At 56.3% G+C, this 23,727-nt stretch overlaps 1 protein-coding gene across 1 annotated transcript in view; it reads left to right on the top strand.

Moving 5' to 3' along the window:
- The window catches only part of NUP210 (nucleoporin 210), an 89,682-nt gene that overhangs the window by 588 nt on the left and 65,367 nt on the right, over positions 1 to 23,727 (top strand). The window contains exons 2-6 of the mRNA XM_040247263.1: positions 335 to 512; positions 880 to 989; positions 13,600 to 13,819; positions 15,748 to 15,879; positions 20,128 to 20,224. Coding sequence (XP_040103197.1) covers positions 335 to 512; positions 880 to 989; positions 13,600 to 13,819; positions 15,748 to 15,879; positions 20,128 to 20,224 — 737 coding nt within the window. The remainder of the gene's footprint in view (positions 1 to 334; positions 513 to 879; positions 990 to 13,599; positions 13,820 to 15,747; positions 15,880 to 20,127; positions 20,225 to 23,727) is intronic.

Here is a 23,727-nt window from a genome sequence, read left to right as displayed (position 1 = left end):
CTCGGGCCCTGGGTTGGCGGCCGATCGGCCACTGCCCCGGCTACTGGCCGCTCGTGACCCGGCGGCGTGCGCGCGGGTCGCCGCCACTGCGCATGGCGCCGCCCGGGCCTCGGCGCGTCGCGCAGGAGGGGGCCTGCCGGGGCGCGGGGGTGCAGCCGGGAGCCCAGCGGTAGGCTGGACTCGTGAAGGGCTTCTGGCGGGCGCGGCTGAGGGCCTCCGAAGGCCTGTCGGTCCGGGGCTTCCGGAGGGGCCCTCTGCTGGGGGAGAGGGTCACAGAGGAGAGCTGCCGGGCCCGGGATGCGCGTCCACGTGGTCGCACTCCGTTCTCCTTCAGGCTCCGGGAGGGGTAGTCGGCGCCCTGCAGAGCCCTGGGATGCGGACCCAGGCCGCTCGCTGGAGTTCGTCTGGTGACTCGTTCCTGGCGCCGGACGGGTGTGGGAACCTGGCTTGTGGGGAAGCCGGGAAGGTGTGCGTGGGAGTTGAGTCAGCGGTGCAGCGTCTTGGGAAGGAATGTAAGCCTTTGATGAGAAATCTTTCGGACAAACCCTTGGTTTTTAACACATGATACACCTACGTTGGAGAAAGAAATGGCAACACAGTCCAGTATTCTTGACTGGCGAGTGTCATGGACAGAGGAGCCTGGTGGGCTACAGTCCATGGGGTCACAAAGACTCAGGACTGAGCGACCAGCACTTACTTAAAGCTACGGTACAGATGGAAGATGCTCAAGAATGATTGGCGATTCACCCCAGGTTGCCCACAGAGCAGGGTTGGCCTGGATTGCTAGCTTGCTGGGGGCTCAGGAATTCTGCACCTTGTCGCGGGTGTGATCTGGGAAGCCCAGGAGCTAATGAGACTAGGGGTCCGCCTCACCCCAAGGTGGCTGGGTGATGCGGTCCAGCTGCTCCATCCCTCGGATGGAGAAGAAGGCGGCCTGCAGTGGCCTCCACTCGCAGGAGATTCACTCCCAGCAGGGCGCTGAGTGTGGGGTGTGGCGGAGGCCCTACCGCACCTCCCTGCCACCTTGCTGGAGATGAAAGGGAGGGGCGCCGCCCACATGCTACACCCTGCCCCTTCCTTTGGTTGCTTGCTTCCAGGCTAGACTGTAACAGGTGTGGCTGCATTACAGAGTCCAGCGTGGGTTACGTCTGTGGGGCCAGTAGTCCGTGCATGCTGCTGGAGCTCCGACTGTTTTCTCCTGAGTCACTTCAGTCGTCTCTGACTCTTTGCAACCCCATGGACTGTAGCGCGCCAGGCGCCTCTGTCCATGGCATTCTCCAGGCAGCAAGGCTAAAGTGGGCTGCCAAACCCTCCTCCAGGGGATCTTCCCAACCCAGGGCTTGAACCGGCATCTCCTGCATCGCAGTCAGATTCTTTACCCACTGAGCCCCCGTGCGTGCATTGCTAGTACCGATTTGATTTCTGAAGGTCGCCTCCTGAAATGACAGTGCAGTTCGCCAAATGCATTTTGGGGCTAGTGCCTTCTGCACCTGGTGGGTCGTATTTCTGGCTTGGTATCAGAGGCTGATCTTCGCTCTAACTTTTCTGCATCCTTGTGCAGGGCCCTGACTGGTGTTGGGGGCTCAGCTGTCAGTCCAGACTTCGCCCGAGACTGTGCTCCTTCTCTGGTTGAGGTTGTCTCTTCTCTTGACATGGGGACAAGGAAAAGGAAGCCGACTATTACAAACAGCTGGCTTCAAATGAACCCCCTTGGGTGTCCTTATGTGCTACTTCCTGAGATTCTAGAGCTGTGTTTTTTGTTTTTGAAGTAACAACTGTTTTTTTTTTTTTCTTCCCCCCAACTGCTGTTTTTGGAAAAACTGATGGATTTTAATTTACCTATCTAGCTTCTTAGGAGGAAGGGGGAAAAAACAACAACAAAAAATTCCTAATCTGTGATGCATCAGGGGAGTGCTAAGTACCTTATAACTTGTTTTGAATCTGATCCATAGCCTTTTTTTTGGCAAATGTGTGACTGCTTAAGTGTCTCAGAGGTATTTGGTGCTGTGATTTCTCCCTTAACGTCACAGGAAAAGCTTCTGTTCTTCAAGCGTTGGAAATGTTTGTTTTCAGTCCTCTCTTCCTAGCCCAGTCAGGTGTTGTTTTAGTTTTTGAAGAGTCTCTTCTGGAACTTTAAGAGTGGGTGTGCAGGCAAGCTTTCTATCCGCCTTCTTCACCTGAGGAGGTCACTGTGAAGTCTGTGAGGTGGAGAACAGAGAGCGTGAAAATGCCCCTGGACCCTGGGGGAGTGTTTGCCCACCCTTTGCATTTTCAGCCCAGCTCCCAGTTTTCTGGATCATTGCACACCTGAGCCAGAGGCTTTCAGTTTACTTTCCCTGTTTCTTGATTTTATAGCATCAAATACTCAGGCAATTTTAAGGTGAGGAGAGCTATAGAGATCATCAAGTCAAAACTGTTCACACATCAGTGCGAGCCTCAGGGGGCAGGTGCTCTGGGGGACTGGGTGGTGGTCTGCATCGAGCAAGAGCCCACAGAAGGAGACAGAGGACAGAGAATGGTGCCTTCTGACCCCCCTCTTTGGGGATGTGCAGCCTCTGGCTAATTGGCCAGACCTGACTGAACCCCTCCCGTCACACCAGTATTGCTGGTTTTGTGACAAGTTCCTGATTCTTCTTTGATATTTCGTGTTATTGCTTGGGTGCACGCTCAGCCAGAGAGTCATGTCCAGTTGTTTATGACTCCATGGACTGTAGGGTACCAGGCTCCTATGCCCATGGGATTTCCTAGGCAAGAGTACTGGAGTGGATTGCTGGGCTGGTGACCGGGGCCTGGCTGTGCCCCTACCCCCAACCCGGCCCACGGGTCCTGGTTCCCCTGTGGGTGCTCGGGTCCCCCCTCCTGGACCCACAGAAGGAGGTGATGGCAAGTGGGTGGTTTTCTTCCTGCTGCCCTTGCCTGTCCCGATCCTCACCCCTCTCTGCTCTCGCGGTGACTTCCGCCCTGCCAGCTGTGCCTCTGTGTGTGTGTGGTCAGGGGACGGCTAGCCAGTGGGTGGAGGGGGCTGTGTCTTCCTCTGCCCACACCCACCTCTTTTTTGCACAACCGTTACTTCTGCTTTTTCCACTCCTGACCTCCCCTGTCCTTGGGTTCCCATGTCCGGTTAGACACCCTGAAGATAAATTTCATTTCTGGTGCCAACGTGTTTCTATTTTTTCTTTAAAAAAAAAAATGGTGAAACACACATATCATTAAAGTAAGCATCTTTAAGTGTCCAGCTCAGTGACGTCAGCTATGTTCACGTTGTTGTGCAGCCATCTCCACCATCATCTCCAGAACTCTTTCATCTTCCCAAACTGAGACTCAGTCAGGGTCTGCTAACGCTCCTCCCGGCCGCCAGTCCCGACGTCCACCTTCCAGTCTCCTTAACACACTGTGATATCAGCGCGTTTCCTTCTTCACCCCCATCCCTGGAAGTAGCAGCGTTGTTTTGACTCACGTTTATTTTTATGGTTACTTCAGATGGACGGCAAATGATATAGGCTTTCTGTTTACACTAGTGATATACAGTTTCCTCTTTAAATACTTTTGCAGGACTTCCCTGCTGGTCCAGTGGTTAAGACTTGCACTTTCACTTCAGGGGTGTAGGTTAGATCCCTGGTTGGGGGAACCAAGATCCCACATGCCTCAGGGCGTAGCCTAAAGGGCATGGTACTTTAAAACTTTTTAAAGTACCTTTTCAATAAAGAAGAATCTTTTTTTTTTTTTTAAGTGGTAAAATGATACAAGGGTAACTTGGATATAACTGGAGATAGAAAGAGAGGGCCTGGGAACTGGGGAAGGTGCCAGTGTCCAGGCAGCCGCCACGGTGGGTGGGTGGCCAGACACCCAGGTCCAAAGGCAGGGACTTGAATATTGCAGGCGGGGGCGGCCGAGGCAGCCAAAGAGCAGAACCAGCTTTTCTGCTAATTCCTTTGCATATTTTGCGTGTTACTCTCCACTCAATCCTGAAAACAAAACACCTCAAGAGTGACCACCCACTGCACAAATAGGGAACCGAGCAGAGCCAAGTTCAAAGCCAGGTGACAGGGACTTCCTGGCCCGGCGGTCCAGTGGTTAAGACTGCTTCCCAGTGCAGAGGGTGTGGGGTTGATCCCTGGTCGGGGAGCTAGGATCCCACATGCCTCCTGGCCAAAAATGCCCCAAAACATAAAACAGAAGTAATGTTGTAACAAATTCAATAAAAACTGTGGGGGGGGGGGGAAGGCCCACTTAAAAAACAAAAGGCGAGTCACAGACTTGTGCCTTCTCAGTCCTGGGATGCCCAGGAACTGTGCCAGGCCTCCTCATTAATGGCCGTTTTACTCAGGTTCCTTCAGCAGGGCTTTCGGAAAGTGGATGGTACGCTGAGAAGCAGGATTAAGGATATAAGTGGGGTCGGGGTAACTGAGGACCTGGAGTCGTTTTTCACTGAGGTCTGTCGGCCTGGATGATCCTGTGGGCAACTACAGGTAGAGGGAGTCTGCTGGCTCTGTTTTGAACAATCTGGGTGCATTTATCACAAGAGGGGAGGGTGGTGTCCGGGTGAGGAGTCTAGAGACCAACCTCACTGAGGTGTTTCTAGGAATGTGTCCTTGGGCAGGTTACATCCCATCCATGCTGTTGTTTCCGTGGGTATCATATGGAAGTTTCAGTTGGATTGTTGGGAGGCCAATAAAATATTTGTGCTGTGTTTTGTTCTGTGCCTGACACATAATAAGCACATAATAAATGCCATGTTTTTTTCTTTTTTAAAAACTATAGTACCAGCAGTTAGAATGAAATGAGACAACATGTCTTGAAGAATTCAGTCGGGGTTTCACTTGGCTAGACTGTCCTGAGTTGCCTGCATGTGACAGGAAACTCAAACCACAATAGTTTAAATAAAGTTTAAATAAACTTCGAAGTTATGTAAAGTTTAAATAAACTCTGTTTTGGCAGCGTTTGTTTCAGGCTGCACACAGGGCGCAGTGAGATCAGCAGAGCCTGGTCTGAGGTCTTAGGTCTGGACCTCTGCCTGGGGCTCCCTAGACAGCAGTTTCAGCCCTGCAAACCCCATCAGTGCTGTCGGGGCACACCCTGGGTCTGGACCCCTCCAGCCCAGGGTTCACACTGCTTACTGACCAGGCCTCCCAATGTCCCAGGAGCATGGGTGCCCGGAACCTCATGGTCTGAGGGTGGAGAAGAGCCACAGAAAAACTGGGTGCTGTTACTGAGGAGGTGGGCAGAGGCTGGGCAGCCAAAACCCAACACGGGTCCCCTGCAGGAATGACCCCACGTATGCACATTTACCCAGCTCTGTGTGTGTGTGTGTGTGTGTTGGGGGTGGGGATGGTGTGTATACCCTGGGTTTGCTCAGCTGGGGCCCTTGAGGGGAGCTGCTGTGATCTGGCAGGGGGAGGGGGTGGTTTTGCTGGAATGTGGGTGAGAAATTCTAGAGGAAAGGAGGAAATGCTGCCACAGGCCACCAGCACTGTGCCCCAGGCTCCCCCAGCTGTGGGGTACCCCGTCCCCTCTCCTGTGCAGGACTTGGGGGAGGGCTCTCAGGACATCTCAGTGCCCTCCAGTCCACTTAGGACATTTGGTAAAATTAAGTTTATAGCCACAGACCTTCTCATAAAGAAAACTACAAGCCCGCGTTGCCTCACTTGTAAATTCTGTGAAACATTTAAGGAGGAAATAGTACAAATCCTTTACAAACTCTTTCAGGAAAGAGAGAAAGAACAGTCATTTCCCAGCTTATTTTTATGAGGCCAATATTACATTGATTCCAAACCAGGCACAAATATTACAAGAAAAAGAAATTCACAGACCCAGAGTTCAAGATTCCTTAACAAAATAGCAAATCAAATCCAGAAAAATATAAAAAGGGTAATGTATTATGACCAACTGGGCTGGTTCCCAGGAATGCAAGGTTGGTTTAATACTAACCAATCAGTGTAATTGCTTGACCAACAATAAACAATTCTATCAACCAAATGAAGAAGAAAAGCCATATAATGGTCTCAATATGTGCAAAGCATTCAAGAGTCACTTATGATAGAAAATGCGGCACATTTGGAGTAGAAGAGACTCCATCACAAAATGAAATGAAGGCGTTAGTTTCTCAGTCATGTCCAAATCTTTGCGACCCCAGGGACTGTAGCCCGCCAGGCTCCTCTCTCCATAGAATTGTCCAGGCAAGAATACTGGAGTGAGTTGCCATTTCCTTCTCCAGGGGATATTCCTGACCTAGGGATTGAACTCTGGTCTCCCACAATGCAGGCAGATTCTTTACCATCTGAGCCTCCAGGGATGCTGTCGACCTCTTAAAGGGTACCTGTAAAAACTGGCACCAGGGTCTTACCTGCGTGCAGCAGGGGCAAGAAATGAGCACGCTGTGGATGAGGGAGTCTGACGGGGAGGAGGGTCACGCCTGCCGTGGTCTCGGGGCCTTTGCACTCTGCTGTGCTTTTGCCAGAATGCCCTTCTTGCAGTTATTCAGGGACCCTGTGGTGGCCCCTCCTGCTCACACATCCCGCCTGAGTGAGGCTCCCTTCAGCATCCAGGTGGAAACCGCAGCCCTTCCCTCCCCTGGCTTCTGTTTCTCCACAGCCCTGGTCTCACTCATTTGTCTGTTCTTATTCTCCTCCTACCAAAAAGTGAGCTCCGTGAAGCGGGGAGCTGATGTTTAGTTGGTACTTTGCTGCGTTCCCAGTACCTCGGAAGTACCTGGAACATCGCACAAAACCCAATAAAAATGGATTCGTGAATGAATGAATGAGTTCATTAGGGACCCCAAGGAGAACCGGCTGTGGCGTCAGCATAAGCTCAGGGAAGGCGGGGGCAGGGGAGCTGGGGGGAAGGAGCACAGCCGGGAAACCCACCTCTGACTCTGTGCTCTGACTCTGCTCTGACTTGGGGCTCTGAGGATGTCTGTCTGTGGTTGGGGGTGGGGCCCTTCACTCAGGGAAGCGGATGGGCAGGTCAGGCATCAGTGATCACCATCTAGAAGGATCCCTGTTCTCTTCCTCCCTTTAAAAATCAAAAGTTCTTGTGGTTGGAATCTCGCCGAACCCCTCAGGGCCACAAGCGCTCATTTGGGCACCTGCTCCTGGTTCCTGAGTTTGAGAGCTTCCTCTGTGCGAGGCCCTGTGATAAGGTGTCTATCATCCTGTCTAATCCACCCCAATCTTTTGCAGCAGGTATCATTTTTCTTCCCACTGTACAGATGCAGAAACAGAGGCCCAGAGACGTTGACTTATTTGTTCAATGTCACACAACGGGTGTGTGGCAGCGCCCTGCTGTCCGAGGCCTTCACCTTCTCAGCAGAGAACAGGGCCATCTTGCCAGCACTGCCTGTGCCAGGGGCCTGGGGAGGGCCAGCTCCTCCTGCGGGCCCTGGGGCGAGTGGGTGGGCAGGGAGGGTGGGCAGGCCTGCTGACCTCTGGCTAAGATGCACGGGATGACAGGTGGACAGGCTGAAGCAGCTCTCGTCCTTTCTGAGCAGTGGCACCACTGGGGGCAGGCCCCTCCCTGGTGGTCCAGTGGTTGAGCATCTGCCCTCCAATGCAGGCGACGTGGGTATGATTACCTGGTTAGAGAACTAAGATGCTGCGTGCCACGGGTCAACTAAGTCTGTGGGCCGTAGCTGGAGGAAAGCTCTCACACTGCAACAAAGGACGGTGCGGCCAACGTAACGTAAATAGAAACTTAAAACGAGTAAAACAGCAAACAGAAAAGCATGGGGCAGAGGAAGGCTCTTGAGCAGAAAAGCCATCGAGCCTGAACCTGCTTCTTTGGCAAACACGAGGCGGTATCCAAATGACCTGGCTGTTAGGGCTGGTTCCCACGTGGGCATCCCAGACTTCCACCCCATGCAGACCCTGTCTTCTCTGTCGAGTGCCCAGCCGTCTCTGAGCCCGCAAGGGTCAGCCCGGGGAAGCTGTTGCGGCCCACGTGGTGTCCTTCCCTCTTTCTCTGCCTTCCTCGCCTGGGTCCTCCCCAAGCAGTGTGGGCACGGTCTGGTTGTTAGCTCTCCGGCCAGCCTTGTGGAGGCCGCTCGGTCCTTGTCTGAGATACCCTGGAGACGGCGGCTGATGGACAGACCCCGCCCCTCACAGCTGCCCCAGGAATGCACTCTGATATTTCCTCCCCAAACTGCAGCCACTCAGCCGCTGTTGCACGTTGCCTCTTCAGTGTCCTGCCTGTACTAGAACTGTTTCCTTCAAAATGACTACCTTTGTGAACACTGGAGATGCTCCTCCGTGTTAACATTTAGGAGCTCGTACGTTTGATACATTTGTATTTCCTGAAACAGTAAAGATGAATGTGAGCTAATTAAAAGACATAGAGACTCAATCTGAAAACGGCTCATCTGCGTCTTGCTGCTCTGTGGCGCTGTGTGTTTCTGGGGAAAGCACTCGTGTGTTGCAAGGACCGTCCTATCTGGGCTCACAGACACAGCTATGACCACTGGCCCTGCCACTCATGGCTGTATGGCTTTGGGGAAATTACTCAACCTCTCTGAGTCTCAGTTTGGCTTTATTCACACATGTCTGCTGGAGGGTTAAGTGATCTGATGGATCGAAGGATTTAGCTCTGGGCTTAACACAGGGTAGACAATGCCTTTCATTATCTTCTCTGCCCTCCCTATATTGCTCAGGCTCTCCAGAGACCCGCGATTAATAGCAGGTATATATGTGGCTTCCCAGATGGCGCTAGTGGTAAAGAACCCGCCTGGCAAAGCAGGACACGTAGAGCCGTGGGTTTGATCCCTGGGTCGGGAAGATCCCCTGGAGGAGGAAATGGCAACCCACTCCAGTATTCTTGCCTGGAGAATCCCGTGACGGAGGAGCCTGGCGGGCTACAGTCCACAGGGTCACAAAGAGTCGGACACGACTGAAGTGACTTAGCATAGACGAGTGCCGGCTTTTTGTTCTAGTCGGGCCTCGACTGAGTGGGTGAGAACCACCCGCGCTGGGGAGGGTGATTTCCTTTACTGGTGTACTGGTTTAAGTGCTAATCTCATCCCCAAACACCCTCAAACACACCCAGAATAATGTCTGACCCTGTAGCTGGGCACCTCGTGTCCCAGCCTGACTGACACGTGAAGTGAGCCACCGCACGCCCCCAGCACACTTCTGTGTTCTAAAAGAACCGTGTCTGGATATCTCTGCGTTTACCGCACGCAAGGGGCTCCTGCCTGTCACCCCCCTTATCTCCGCTCTCTCTGCCTGGCTCCGGCTGCAGGGCGATTAGGGTGTCTGTGAAGGATGGCCGGTCCCCCCTGCGTGGAGGAGGTCATTCTTCTCTTGCCAGGTCCCGGAGGCAGCAGCTCTGCAGAGCTGCACGTGATCAGCTCTTCCCTTCGCAGCCCAGGAGGGAGCCAGCCTCCTCTGTGGGCAGCTCTCAGGGTGACCAGAGCTCTGAGACGCAGACACAGCACTTCTGAGGGACTGAGACGTGATTTGAACGGCAGGGCACATCCACGTTTGGGTTTGGACCCCCTGGCCCTCAGAGAGGCCCTAAACCAGCCCGCCTTCACTCCGGGGGCTGTAGAGGCTCAGATGGTAAAGAATCCGCCCGCAGTGCAGGAGACCTGGGTTGGACCCCCGGTGGGGGAAGATCCCCTGGAGGAGGAAATGGCACCCCACTCCAGGATTCCTGCCTGGAGAATCCCATGGACAGAGGAGCCTGGCGGGCTACAGTCTGTGGGGTCACAAAGGGTCACGGCCGAGCGACTAACTCTTTCACGTCAACACTTCACTCCTCTGTAAACTGAGCGCACAGCAACTCTCTAAGTTACATCTAAAGTTGATGGGAAATACTGTCATTTAGAAGTTAGAGTAATACGGGAAAGAACAGAGTAACACAGTGAACACCCATGTCCCCAGGGTCAGAAGCGGGCCTTGTTAGCAGTCTGTGTGTTTGGCCACAGTTTGGCTTCTCCAGGAAGGAGACGTGGTGGTGGAGCCGCAGCCCCCTTTCCTGCCCTCCTGGTCTTCAGCCCGCCCCTAATCCCCACTCTGAATTTGGGTTCCAGGGGTCCCTTTCTCTTTCGAGTCCCCGAGTACCTTTGAAAGTGCTTTTTCCACTGACTCACTCCAGTGACGCGGACACCCGACACCAGGCCCCTGCTGGGCTCTCTGCTCTTAAAGGCACAGACGGAGCACACGGGCCTCCAAGCATCCTCCCGGGTAACCGAGAATAACCCTCTGCGGGGGACAGAGACACCCCTCCAGCCTGTCTTACGCCCTCTAGGTGGTTGGGATGAGCCCGCCAGCTTCAGATATGGGGTCCTAGAGCCGGGTGAGAGGGGGCGGTGGTGGGGGGGGTGCTTTCCAGCACCCCAGCTCCCTGTGAGGGTGGACCGTGGCTCCCTTGCCCTGAGTTCCCCTGAGCGGGAGCCCCTGTCTGCTGGCTGGACCCTGCTGCAGTCCTGAGTGGGCGGCGGGCCGCTGCACTGGCTGCTCTGTGTTATCTCCAGGCTGCACTTTCTGCCCTCGTACCCACCCTAAGTGTGAAGAGGAGGGGCTTTAAGAGCCCAGGGAGCCAGGCTGGGATTAGACACCATCCCCAGGGCTCTCCAACCGCTGAAGGCCTGCCCCGGGACCACTCACTGTGTCCAAAATGCAGGGGTCCCCGGGTCATAACGATGATTGGGATGTTTGGGGTGAAATAATACATGTCATTAAAATTAAGATCAACCAGTGATCAAACTCTCACCCCCTGCAGTGGAAGCGCAGAGTCTTAACCGCTGGGCCACCAGGGAAGCCCCTACCTACTGCTTTTTAAGAAGGCAACGAGGACATCTTAGATGTGCTTTGCCGTGTTTTTCTATTGGACAGGGCAGCTTAGGGCTGTCCCTGTACCTGGCAGAGCCCCGCCGCCCTGGAGGCCCTGGATGAGGGGTGGGGTGCCCCCGGCCAGGCTCCGGGGGCTGCAGGCATCTCGGGCCACTCATGGAGGGCCTGGGTGAGGGAGGAGGACTCCAGGCCTCTTGGACTTAAATGAGGGCAGTCTGCTCTTATCTGCGTTGACTTCTTTACTGGGAGAGTGAGATTAATTCACTGCCCTGAGGGAGTGCGAAAAGAGCTTGTCATCCCTGTTCTTGAGGAGCCTGAGATTCGGGGTTGGGGAGGGATTTATAGCCTGGATTCCTGGCTCCCGGGGGGCACCGAACAAGGCGCCCCACACTGTTTCTCAAAGGTAGAAGCAGAAGACGATGGGCTGTCTTATTTTTTTAAAACAGACTCTTAAAAAGAGCAGTTTTAGGTTGATTAAAAAATTTGAGCCCAAAGTACAGCAATTTCCTGTATAGACCCCTCCCCCCACACCATCTGCCGCCGTCAACATCCCCCACCCGATGGTGCATTTGTTTCAGTCGATGAACCTGCACGTGTGTGTGTGTGTGTGCACGCACGTGTGTGCTCGTGTTCCGTCGTGACTGACGCTTTGCGACCCCATGAAGTGCAGCCCACCAGGCCCCACTGCCCATGGAATTTCCCAGGCAAGGTCCTGGAGTGGGTGGCCATGCCCTTCTCCAGGGGATCGTCCCGACCCGGGGATCGAGCCCAGGTCTCCTGCACTGCAGGCAGCTTCTTTACCACTAGAGCCGCTTGGGAAGCTGTACCTGCGTGGACACCTTACACAATCGACCTCTGGGTGCCGTTACTGTCCACAGTCGGCCCTGATTCATTATAGCCAGCCAGATGTGTCGCGACTGTATCATTCGAGTGTCACACAGAATAGTTCCACTGTCCTAAAAATTCTCTGTGCTCAGCCTGTTCATCCCTCACTCCCCTTGTCATTGAAAAGTTTTTTTTAAAATTTGGAGCTGTTTTAGATTTACAGGAAAGTTGCAAAGATAACACAGAGAGCTCTGTACCTTCACCCAGCTTCCCCTGCAGTTACCATCCTTCCAGACCAGGAATGCTGAGAAGGGGAGAGAGTATCACTGGTACTTGAGCTGACTAAACTCTAGCTGGCTTGGGCTGAATCAGGGTCTCCACTGAGCTTCCTTCTTTACCCCTGGGTCCCCTGGATCCAAGCTGCGCCCTCCATCATATTTGTCTCCCGGTCTCTCAGATCTGGTCTCTCTGTGTTTTCTCTTCTTGTTTCCATGTCACGTTTTTTTTTTTTTCAAAGTGAGGTATAGTTGATTTACAATGTTGTGTTAATTTCCACAGCAGTTTTGTGTGTTTCTGTGCACGTGTGGGGAGGTCTGATGCCCTTTGAAATCACCTTGGAACAACAAAGTTTCTGCAGTTCTGTGGTGTGGGGCGAGGCTGTGCCCAGGACCTGCTCACTCTTCTCTGTCTGGGCTGAATCTTTGTTGTCTCCGCTGGTCTCTGAAATGCACTCTTCTCAGGGGACGTCTCTTGCTACGGGGACCACAGGTGCATTTCTCTGGGGGCTTGGACGTTCGTCTCCCTCGGCCTTGGGTGAGGTTCATTCTCAGGGTAGAGGCATTGCTACACCCTGCAGGGTGCTGGGTGTTTGCGCTGAGCATCCGTGCTGAGCTTGGAGAGGCTTGCATCGACTTGGAGATGTCAGTTGGGTATATTTCACACCATTGCCTTTTAACAGCAGACTGTACAAGTTTCCTTCTGAGTAACCCAGGACACTGATGCTCCAGGCAGTGAAAGCCCAGGGCGGGGGCGGCAGCCGTGACTCGGGAGTGCCCACTCCCTGCTGGGCACCACCACAGTGCTGCACGCAGCCCTGGGGACCATGGGTGCCCTTCCCTGGGGCCTCCCCACCTGGAGCACATGGAGGGCAGCCCTGACTGTGCTCTGAAAAGTGGGCATCAGATTAGAACATTCACCTGCTCAAGATGGCCCAGGGGCTGGTCATCGTCCTCAGAATAAATCTTAGCTCCTTCCTGTGGCCTCCAATGCCTGCTTGCCCTCCGCACCCCATGTCCCTGAGCTCAGCACCCCATCTTCCTGACCTCAGCACCCTGACCTCAGCATCGATCTCCTGACCTCCCGAGTGGCCGTGCTCACCCGGTACTGCAGCGTCCACTCTGCTCCTCCCGACTCTCCGCGTCCCGCTCCCCTGGAAACTGCTGCTACACCAGGTCTCAGATGAGAAAGCTCTCGCTAACCCTGGGTGCCTGCTCATCACACTGTCCCTTCAGCCGGTTACTCCAAGGCCCGAGTCTCCGAGGGAAGTCACGGATTCTGCGGATCCGTCCATCTGAATGTTTACCTGCCCTTCTGCCCACCTTCACGTAACCTTGGCCCTGAGTGTGCTGGGCCGTAGTGCCTGTGGTCTTGATTCCCGTGGGCGGGCTCTAGGTTTGCAGAGCTTGTTGGGGACGGAGGTGACCGTCTGGGAAGCTGCCGTGTGCCCGACCCAGCCTAGAGATCAGCGGGTACCTGGCCTGTCCTCCTCCCTGGGGGCTGTAGGCACTTTACCCACTGATCGTTATTTCCAGTTCCAGGGAATTGTCCTGTCAGGACTGTTGAACGTAGGGGTGTTTCCAAGTGTCCTGGCTCCTGTGGGATGAGCTCGGGGCGGGCGGAGCCTGTTACCAGCAGAGGGGCTTGGCCGCCCAGCTCACCCAAGTCTGAAGCTGGCGGAGCCCGGCCCCTCTCTCCTGTGAGTCTGGGGCAGACGGAGGCCGCGGCTCTGGCTTCGGGTCGCAGCCCTGCCCCTCCAGCAGCTCCAGGGAGCGCGCTCTTGTCTTCCTGCTGCAGGTCGTCGACCCGGCCGGAGGTGGCCAGCATCGAGCCTCTGGGCCTGGACGAGCAGCAGTGCTCCCGGAGGGCGGTGGTGCAGGCCCGCCTGTCCCAGCCCGCCCGCCTGACCAGCATCATCTTCGCAGAGGACATCAGTAAGGGCTTCCGGGCCTGGCCCTGGCGGAGATGTGGGAGGTGGGGAGGTGGGGACACCCTTCTGAGACCTCGGGCGCTGGGGCTATGGAGCCGTGGTTGGGCACACTTCCTCTTCTCTTGTTGGGTAGCAGGACGCCTGCAGAGGGGGTGGGGGGTCACCAAGCAAGGAGCACCCAGCCTGGTCCCTCCTGCCAGCGCCGTGCTCCGCTTTCCCTCCCGTGGAGGGGGGCTTCCATTTCTAAGTTGTTATTTGTTACCAAAATAACTCTTAGTGATTCGAAATGAAGAGATCTGTGCAAAGTTCACTTCGCCATCTTTAATTTACCATATTACGGTCATAAGGGGCTCCCCAGGGGCCGCTGCGGCTGCTGCTGAGTCGCTTCAGTCCTGTCCGACTCTGTGACCCCATGGATGGCAGCCCACCAGGCTCCCGCGTCCCTGCCCTCCACTGCCGGAGACGTTACCAGTTTGATCCCTGTGTCGGGAAGCTCCCCTGGAGAAGGAAATGGCAGCACACTCCAGGATTCTTGCCTGGAAAATCCCCTGGACGGAGGAGCCTGGCGGGCTGCAGTCCACGGGGCCACAAAGAGTGCTCAGAAAACAGTGAATTTTCCACTGTGCTTTCCCCCCACCTAAGATGGCATGAAAAGGTTCCCATTTTAGTGTAGGAGTATTTTTAATGACTGAGTAACGAGCCTTCCCCATGCTGGATATTCAGACTGCTTTCTGATGTTTGCTTCAGAGTTATGTAAGCAGCTCATGTTACACGAGACAACAATTTTGGGTTCTTTCAGGTTATTTCCTGCCAAGGATAGAGTACCAGCTTTACTAGGTCACAGCCTATGTAAATATTTTTAAGACTTTTGATAATGAGGCTGAATGACTTTCTCAGAAAGCTAAGCGTGTTCAAGTAGTTTTATATGATGCCTGGAGAACAGTCAGAATGATTTTTTATCACAAGTTGTTATTTTTTTACCCTAGATTCTCCAGGTAATGCCATTTATGTATCTTATTGATGGAGCAAGTAAAAAAGTCTGTGTGGAAGTGCACACAGTCTTTTATAGTTGAGTGAGAAGGGCATGGCGACCCACTCCAGTGTTCTGGCCTGGAGTGTCCCGCGGACAGAGGAGCTTGGCGGGCTACTCTCCATGGGGTCGCAGAGTCGGACATGGCTGAAGCGACTTAGCACGTCGTTGACAGAGTTATGCAGAAGCGGTGCACGCACACTCAGATGCGCAAGCTCTGGGTGTAGTTCCTGATCTCAGCGCGGGGACAGGCGCTCAGAGCAGCGTCGTCCTTTTGGGTGCTAACTCGTCATACCAGAGCCCTTGTCGGGGAGCTCAGTGGTCACAGCCTGAGCAAAACTAGGAAGTCTAGGAACTGTTTTGCCACAGCGTTAAAAAACCATGTGTTTGCTCATTTGTTCCGGGCTGTGCTGGGCCTCGCTGGGCCTTTTCTCCAGCTGCGGCGAGCAGGGCTGCCCTCGAGTTGCTCTGCTCCCGGCTTCCCCGTGCGGTGGCTTCTCCGTCGTGGAGCTCGGGCTCCAGGGCGCGTGAGCTCAGTCTTTGTGGCTCCTGAGCTTAGTTGCCCCACGGCACGTGGGATTTTCCTGGACCAGGGATCGAACTCATGTCTCCTGCATTGGCGGGCTGATTCTTGACCACTGAACCACCAGGGAAGCCCCTTGCCGCAGCTTTAAATGCTGGTGCCCAGGGTGGAAAAGTACAAGACGGACAATGAATGTGCCTGCAAAGCCCTTACTTCCTGGATGTCTGGGCTAACTCTCACAGGCTGAGTGAGGCTCCTAAGGGTGACTTGGTTCTTCCAGCCCTGTTTTTCCGGGGTCATTGGTCACCCCCAGTCTTTGCCCAGGCGTGAGGCTGCCCGCCCTGTGGGGCGCTGCCTGACCACGCACTCCCACCTGCAGCCACCGGCCAGGTCCTGCGTTGCGACGCCATTGTGGACCTGATCCACGGCATTCACATCGTCTCCACCACCCGCGAGCTCTACCTGGAGGATGCCCCGCTGGAGCTGAAGATCCAGGCCCTGGACTCGGAAGGTGAGGCCGCCGGGCTGTCCGCCCTCCCCTTGCCTGTGGCCCGCTCTCCCCCTGGGGGGTGCTGCTCTGGCCAGGAGGGTGTTGTGCCACAGGTCGGGACCGCCTCTGAATGGACACCGGGCCCCCGGGGGCAGCAAGGCCACGGCCACGACTCCACAGGGCCTGGAGGTCAGCCCTGTGCCTGCAGGGACCCGGGAGGTACAGCGTGTCTTTGGGAAGTGACAGCATCGTCTGGGCAGCGGTGGGAGCTGAGAGCGGCTCACAGGGCCAGTGCTGTGACCAAGAGACGCCTTGAGGGCTGGGCTTGGCTTCCTGGTCCAGACTGCAGACTGCGTGTGTGTGTGTGCGCGTGTGTCTGCATGCGTGTGCGTGCACGTGTGTGTGCGTGTGTGCACGCGCGCGTGTGTGTATGTTATGGGCACTGCGTCTATGCTGCCAGCCGCATGCACCGTCCTTCTGTTTGTAATAGAGCACTGACTTGTTCTGGGCTGGGATTCTTCTCACAATATCTGTTTCGCTGGGTGGCTGACTGCCCCGGCTGTGGTCCAACCTCTCAGTCAGGGAACAAAGGGAGTATTTGTAGGTGGAGGTTTTGTCAGAGAAAGTAGGTCAGGCCCAAAGACATCTTTTCAACAAAGGCGCTTCTAAAACTTGCAGTCCAAGTCAAGTCTCACCTTGTCTTTGAAATCTCCCCTGATCGCTCTAGCCCCTGCTTTTAGAAGCACCTTTCCAGATTGGGGTTTCTCGGGCTCATGGGGTTGGCATTTGGGGCAGATAATCCTTTGTGGTGGGGGCTGCCCAGGACACACACGGCAGGCTGGTCAGCAGCGTCCCTGGTCTCTGCCCTGGATGCCAGGGGCACCCCCTGAGCTCTGACAACCAAGGCTCTCTCCCAGCTGTCGCCCTGCGTCCCCTGGGGTCAGAGTCCTGTTTTGGAGTGTCTCCACGCCGTCTTTCCTCTCTGTGTCATTCATCTGGCGAGCTGCCCAGCTTCTCTGAACTGCCCTCTGACCCACGAGACTGACAGAGCTGCTCGCCTCGCTGGTGAGCAGACGTGCAGGGTCCCGCCCCGCCCAGCGTGCGGTGGGCGCTCAGCCCGCTCGCTGTCGGTGGGTGGGTTCTGCCTCCGGAGTTCTGCCAGGCACTGGGGTGCAGCGGGGCTGGGGCAGCATCTCAGGCTGGGGGTCCACATGTAGGTCAGGCCCCACGTGCACCCCAGCAGGCACTGTTTGTAATCACTCTGGGGGCAAAGGGTGAAGGGTCCACAGGTTGGGAAGCAACCCCAGGGGGCTCAGAGGCGAGGTGTGGAGATCACAGGTCAGGAGAGTTTCTTAGAAGCTGCGATGCTTGAACCTCAAGAGGTGTGGGGTCTGCCAGGCGGGGACCCTGTTTCATCCTTGAGACTGAGATTGGAGAGGCCACACTGCCGAGTTTTTCCTGGGCGCTGGGGTCTGCGCCAGGGTCTGGGGTCTGTTTTTTTGGCCTGAGGTGGTCTGCAGGGTGTCTGTCCTGGGTTCATGGTTTTCTGATCTTTCCCAGCCTGCATGCAGCTGGTGCCCGGGCAGCGCTGGGCGGCTCTGGTCCCCCAGACACCCCACCCCCGTCCTGACAACCAGGCTCTGCTCAGAGCACCTCCCATCTGCTTTCAGAGGCCGAGCCCCCCCGGGCCATAGCCCACACCCCCGCCTCCCCGTGATATCCTGTCCTCGGGGCTCCCAGCGTGGGGTGAGTCCCTCCCTTGTGAGGCCCCCCAGCGCTTCCAAGCTCGGCCTTGGGGTGCGGGCGCTTTTCACTCTGCCTCTGGACAGGGTTGGGATCCCGCCATTCCCTGTTTGGCGTTGGATTTTGGCCCAGCAAATGTTCGTTAATGTTTGCTTATGTTTTCCGGCTGCCCTCCTGAGACCAGGGTGGGGGTAGGGAGGTGCCAGCTCCAGAGACTGGGTCCTGGCATTTCTTTGTTACTGTGAGCACTCGGCACCCAGTAGGGCTAACAGACACGTTTGAAACACAAGCGCCCAAGCCTGCAAACTCCTGCTGACCGTGTGGGTCCTGCAGCCTGTGTTGCGGGGAGGCGCCCTTGCTCGCTGTCTGCTCTGAGAAGTCGCGCTGAGACTGCTTGCTGTCTCCTGTGGCTTCATTCCGTCTCCCAGACGTCAGGGCCAGCTTCACACAGGGCCGTGTGCGCCACAGGGCCCTGGGCTTGATTTAACGCTCCACTGCTGCCGTCTTGAAATTTTAACGCGTTTCTTTTTGCGCTTGTGTGTGGTGAGTGGGGTCCGCTGGGACTTGGAGCCTCGGGGACTTGAGATGCTGCTTCCCTACCCCCTCCCTGCCTCCTGTGCCCCGTCCCCTGGTGTCCTGGGTCTTGCCTGGCCTCTCCCTTGTGGTCCTTGTCGCATGACGACAGCCGCCTTCCATCCCCCTGGGCTGGGCGTGAGCACGCAGGGCGTGTTGGGTAGGGCACAGGCAAGGCCTTTCCTGTCCCAGGACCGTCCAGTCCAGCGGCTGTGTTTTGGCCAGAGTGAGCCTCTCCCCTGGCCTCATCTGGCTTCCGAGCACATCTGGGCACAGCTTTAGAGGTTTAGCATGGAGGTCGGGGGGCCGGGAAGGGGAGACGCTGACTCCATTTCCCGGGGTCTGCTCAGCCGGGACGCAGCGTGTTGGTTCAGCAGCTGGCAGGGGGAGACCCCAGTAGCTGGCATGTCCATGTGTAACCCAAGTTGCAGGGCAGGGACTCTGGGTGCCTCTGAGGGTCTGTACTCACATTGCGGTATCTGTGCCCTTCCAGGGAGCCCCTTCATCCGGCCCTGTGTCTGGGGCTGCCTCTGCCTCCTTCCAACTGCCCCAAGTCTGACTTGCCTCCTGACACCTTCCTTCCCTTTGGGATGAGGGCCCCGAGTGAACCAGGGCCCTCACACCAGGCGCTGGTCCTGCCTGTGCACCTCCCCACGTGGGCGAAACTCCCAGAAGCCCACGGACGCTTTCTGCTCTAGGCATGGTCCCACAGTCATCCCTCCCTTCACGCGGGAAGTGATTTTGATGCTGAAAACAGAGCTCCAAGCGTAGCCACTGACGTGGATGAAGACAGGGATTGCCTGTCGCCAAATCCCAGGTTGAGAGACCCTGGGAGGCCTGCCCCAGCCTCCGTCTCCTTGTCCTCAGCAGGCCACGGTGAGCTGGCTGGCACCCTGCAGGCCCCGCCTGGGGCCCTGTCTCCTCTCGGCCTTCTCCACAGCCCTAGACCTCAGAGGTGGGCTGGGGCAGACTCTCGGGCCTGTCTGACTCCAAATGCCTTGGTCTTCGCACCGTAGGAAGAGCTTTTCGAGGCCCCTGAGGCTCTGTTTTGGGGGCTGGCCAGGTGGGGAATATCCATAGATGATTGAGGTGGAGCGGGAGAGGCTGTACCTGTGCTGGGGCGTGTGGCAAGCCGGCGGAGAGGCTGGGGGGCCGCGGGCCACTAGAGGAAGAAGGGGCCAGGCCGCCGAATCTGCGGACTTGTGAACTTGGATACGTACATTGTGCTTCTTCATTTGAAATGATGGGAACCAGTGGAAAGGGGCAAGATCAAAATCACCCCGGGAAAAGGCGACTGTAGCTCCGGGCAGGTCAGGCCTTTGAGCCCCGGTTACATCTCCCGCCCTGCTTCTGAGTCTCTGTGTAGCAGCGCTAGGCATTGCCCTTACCTTGAGAAGGTGTTTACAGAGGGTTTCAGCCCCTGCCTGGGTCCTGTTCCTCCAGAAATCATCGCCTACTCACGTGCTGGGCTCCGCCTGTTCTCCCGTCTGGCCCAAGGCATGCCGCCGGCAGTCAGGACTTCAGAGCGGAGGCCAGCTGTGCGCGGCCCACCTCCTCCACCCGGGACCGGGAGTCTCGGCATCTCGGGGAGGAGACAGGATGGGCGCGTGAAACCAGACGGCCAGGGTTCCTCTCCCAGCATGGGGAGGGGATGGGGGGTTGACTCACAGTCTCAGGAGCCGCTGTCTAGACTGAAAAGCGCTTACCCACTCGAGGGGTGATGGGTGCACAGGTAGGACACAGTGTGTCCCAGGGAGACCTGGGGTCACGGGGCGCAGCCCCACTTGGTCACGTGACCCTGATCCCTTACGCCTCGGTTTCCCCTCCAGAAGGGGGGCTGGAGATGGTGCCCCCTCCTCCGTGGGGGGTGGTGCCAAGCCCACCGCCCCTCCCCTTGGCCCTGGGGGCGGTTAACTCGGGTGCACCCCCCCACCCCCTGCTCCATTCCTGCAGGAAACACGTTCAGCACGCTGGCCGGGCTGGTCTTTGACTGGACGATCGTGAAGGACACGGAGGCTGACGGCTACTCAGACACCCACAACGCGCTCCGGTAAGAGGTGGAGGGAGGTGGGAGGGAGGGTGGGCTGGAGACTTTCACCCTCATCGTCACTGTTAGCACCCCCATCAGCGAGGAGCGCAGGATGGTTCCCAGGCTGCTGGCCAACGTGCCCCGGGACAGGTCCAAGCGTTCAGCTCGCGCAGCCGTGCCGGGGCCTTGTCCCGGGGTGTGTTCTGGGGGCCGTTGTTGAGGGCGCTGAGCTGTCCAGCTGCGGCAGAGAAAGCTCATCCTGATAACTGGAGCTGTCACGGAGTGCTGGAGGGGTGGGGAGGGCCCCCACGGTGGGGTGAGTGGGTAATAGTCCCGGCTGGGAGGTCCCTCCAGCTGTGACAGCTGGTCACAGCTATCCAGGCACGGGAGGCTGCCTGTCCCAGCGCCGGGTGGGGCAGGAGGCAGGGGGCCAGTTCTGCAGACAGACGGACGCCTTGTGGGATGGACTCGCTCCCCATCTTGACTTGGGCGGTCCTCCCGACAGCTGTGTGGCTTATGTTCCCCTGTCCGCTCGCCTCGGATTGGTAAGGGGTGGAGCTGGACTTCAGCTGTTCTGGTCTGTGGGAAGCCTCACTGTGCCGCATGGCGGCCACTGGCCCCACCCTGGCGGCTCACACTTACACCAGGGAAGATGAGGGGTTTGGTCTCTGATGCACGGACCCCTTCAGGTGCTCGTTAGCTGTGTGGGCGGTGTTACCCGCGCTGGGCAGGGAGGACAGGGCGTTTCCATCGGCGGAAGGTTCTGCTGGCCGGCACTCGTGCGCTCCCGGAGTCTGGGCTAACATCCCCTGAGAGGAGGTGGCTCAGAGGTAAAGAACCCGCCTGCCAATGCAAGAGACGCGTAGACGTGGGCTCGATCCCTGGGTCGGGAAGACCCCCGGAGGAGGAAGTGGCAGCCCACTCCAGGACTCTTGCCTGAAGAGTCCCATGGAGAGAGAGGAGCCTGGCCTGCTGCAGTCCATGGGGTCACAAGAGTTGGACGTGGCTGAGCGACTAAACAGCAACAAGAGCAAAATGCTGCATCGCGTCGAGCTGCAATAAAGACAGTTTGCGGGTGAGGAAGACCTACTTTTTAAAGATTTGCAGCGATTTTCAGCCTACAGAGAGGTTCCAAGTACGGTACAGGAAGTGGACTCCCCAAACCATTTGAGAGCAAGCAGCCAGCCTGGCTGGGACCCCCGATTATTTTAGTGTGCGTTTACCACCTCTTAGGACACTTCCCTGCGTATCGACAAGACAGTCATCACAGTTAGGGAATTAACACTGATGCCTGCAATCACTGGACCTCATTCAAGTTTTGCCAGTTTACCCCGTTTGTGGCAAACACGCAGCCCAAGGCCCCCTGCCTCAAGCTGTCCTGTCTCTCCTCATCTCTGTCAGCCTGGGGACTTGGTCCAGATTCCCGGTCCTTCTTTGACTCCTGGGATGTGGGCTCGTGAAGATGGTAGGCTAGATGTTTTGTAGAACTTCCCCCATTCCAAGTTTACCTGACGTTCCCTCTGATTAGACCCAGAGTCTGCATCTTTGCAGGAACATCACCAGAGGCGAGATTCCGCATTCTCACTGCATCTTATCATAAAGCAGCACTGACTTGGTTCTCCGTCATCCTCGGGGAGGGTGCTGTCTGCCAGGTTCGCCACTCTGAAGTCGCTTTCTCCCCCCTTGCAATTAATAACTTTTTTATGGGGAGTTATGAGTCTGACCTCTTATTTACACTTTAAAAAGTCCAGCTCAGGGCTCCAGGAAGCACTGGGGCTCAGCTCACGGCCATTTCCACAGTGGACATCCTCACAGCCTGACACCATGTAAGCCAGTTGCCCTCCTGGCTCAGAGCTCTTTGGGGGCTGGGCTGTCAGCCTCCATCTCGTGAATGATGAGCTCTGGAACTCCCGCTGTCTGGTAAGCCCAGAGTGCAGGCTTTAGGTCAGAGAGACCTGGTGCCCACTCCTGGCTTTCTCGTGTCCTGCCTGTGGCCGTCGTCAAGGACTGTGACCACCTGAGCAACAGCTTCCTCCTCCAGCGGATGGAGGCGTCACCGTGCCCACCTCCAGGGGTGCCAGGTGGAGAGCACGTTGACAGGATGAGAGCCCGTCGCCAGGCCCAGCACACACTAGGTGTTCAGGATTTGCGGGCTGCCTGCCCCCTCCCCCCACCAGCCCTGTTTCCTGCCCTGACAGTGGCCCGGAGCTTCCAAGCACCGGGCGTGAGCTGCGTGCTGACCCAAGTCCAGGAGTGCTGAGAGCGTTGGGACCAGAGTGCCCTGGACTTTTATTCAGTTCAGCATGCGGTTACTTACAATAGCCAGGACATAGAGGCAATCTGGATGTGCATCGCCAGAGGAATGGATCAGGAGGTCATGGTACATACACACAGGGAATGATGCTCAGCTGTGGAAAGGACCGCATCTGAGTTGGTTCTAATGAGGTGGATGAGCCTAGAGCCTATTATACAGAGTGAAGTGAGTCAGGAAGAGGAAGACGAATGTCACCTATGAACACACACGTGTGGAGTCTAGAAGGACGGTATTGATGATCCTACATGCAGGACAGGAAAGGAGGCAAGCACAAACAACAGGCTTGTGGACACGGGGAGAAGAGGAGGGTGGGACGACGGGAGGGGGGAGAAGGGGAGGGTGGGACGACGGGGGAGAACGGCTTTGAAACATACACAGATGTACCTGGTGGCTCAGGCTGGAAAGAGTCCGCCTGCCATGCAGGAGACCCAGATTCCATCCCTGGGTCGGGAGGGTCCCCTGGGGAAGGACCTGGCAACCCACTCCAGCATTCTTTGGCTTCCGAGGTGGCGCTAGAGGCGAAGAACCCGCCTGCCCGTGCAGGAGACGTAAGAGACACGGGTTTGCTCCCTGGGTGGGGAAGATCCCCTGGAGAAGGAGAGGACAACCCCCTCCAGTATTCTTGGCTGCAGAATCCCATGGACAGAGGCGCCTGGTGGGCTACAGTCTACCGAAACGACACTGCTGAAGTAACTTAGCATGTACATTACCTTATGTAAAGTAGACAGCCAGTGGGAGTCACGGCGTCAGATGCAGGGAACCCAGACCCCATGCTCTGCAAGAACCCAGAGGGGCGGGGTGGGGAGGGGGCGTATGTATACCAGCGGCTGCTTGGTGTGGACGTGTGGCGAAAACCCTCCCAGTATCGTTAAGTAATTATCCTCTGAAAAATAGAAAATGATAAAAAAAGAACCAAAACTCTTCTGTATGCAAAGAAAACAAATTTCAGCACGCAATACCTTGTGAAACGATGAGGAAATGAATCACCACAGCAGTCGACAGATCTTGGGGAGAATGAACGTGTCTGACTGCTCTCGTTCGGGCAGAATGGGAGGCTTATTTATAGATCTCAGGCTGTCAGGAAAGACTCAGGCTGGCCCCACTCACTAGCCTGTGCTCTGGGGGTCCCACTCCATCCCGAATGCTCCCTCCCTTCCCACAGCCTAACTGTAGGGCTAGGGTAGGATGCAATGTGATCCCTTGTTCCTGA

The sequence above is a fragment of the Oryx dammah genome, unplaced genomic scaffold, assembly GCF_014754425.2.
Source record: "Oryx dammah isolate SB20612 unplaced genomic scaffold, SCBI_Odam_1.1 HiC_scaffold_9, whole genome shotgun sequence".
Classification (NCBI taxonomy): Eukaryota; Metazoa; Chordata; class Mammalia; order Artiodactyla; family Bovidae; genus Oryx; species Oryx dammah.
Note: the sequence above shows the minus strand (reverse complement) of the source record. Positions and strands in the feature narration are given on the sequence as shown.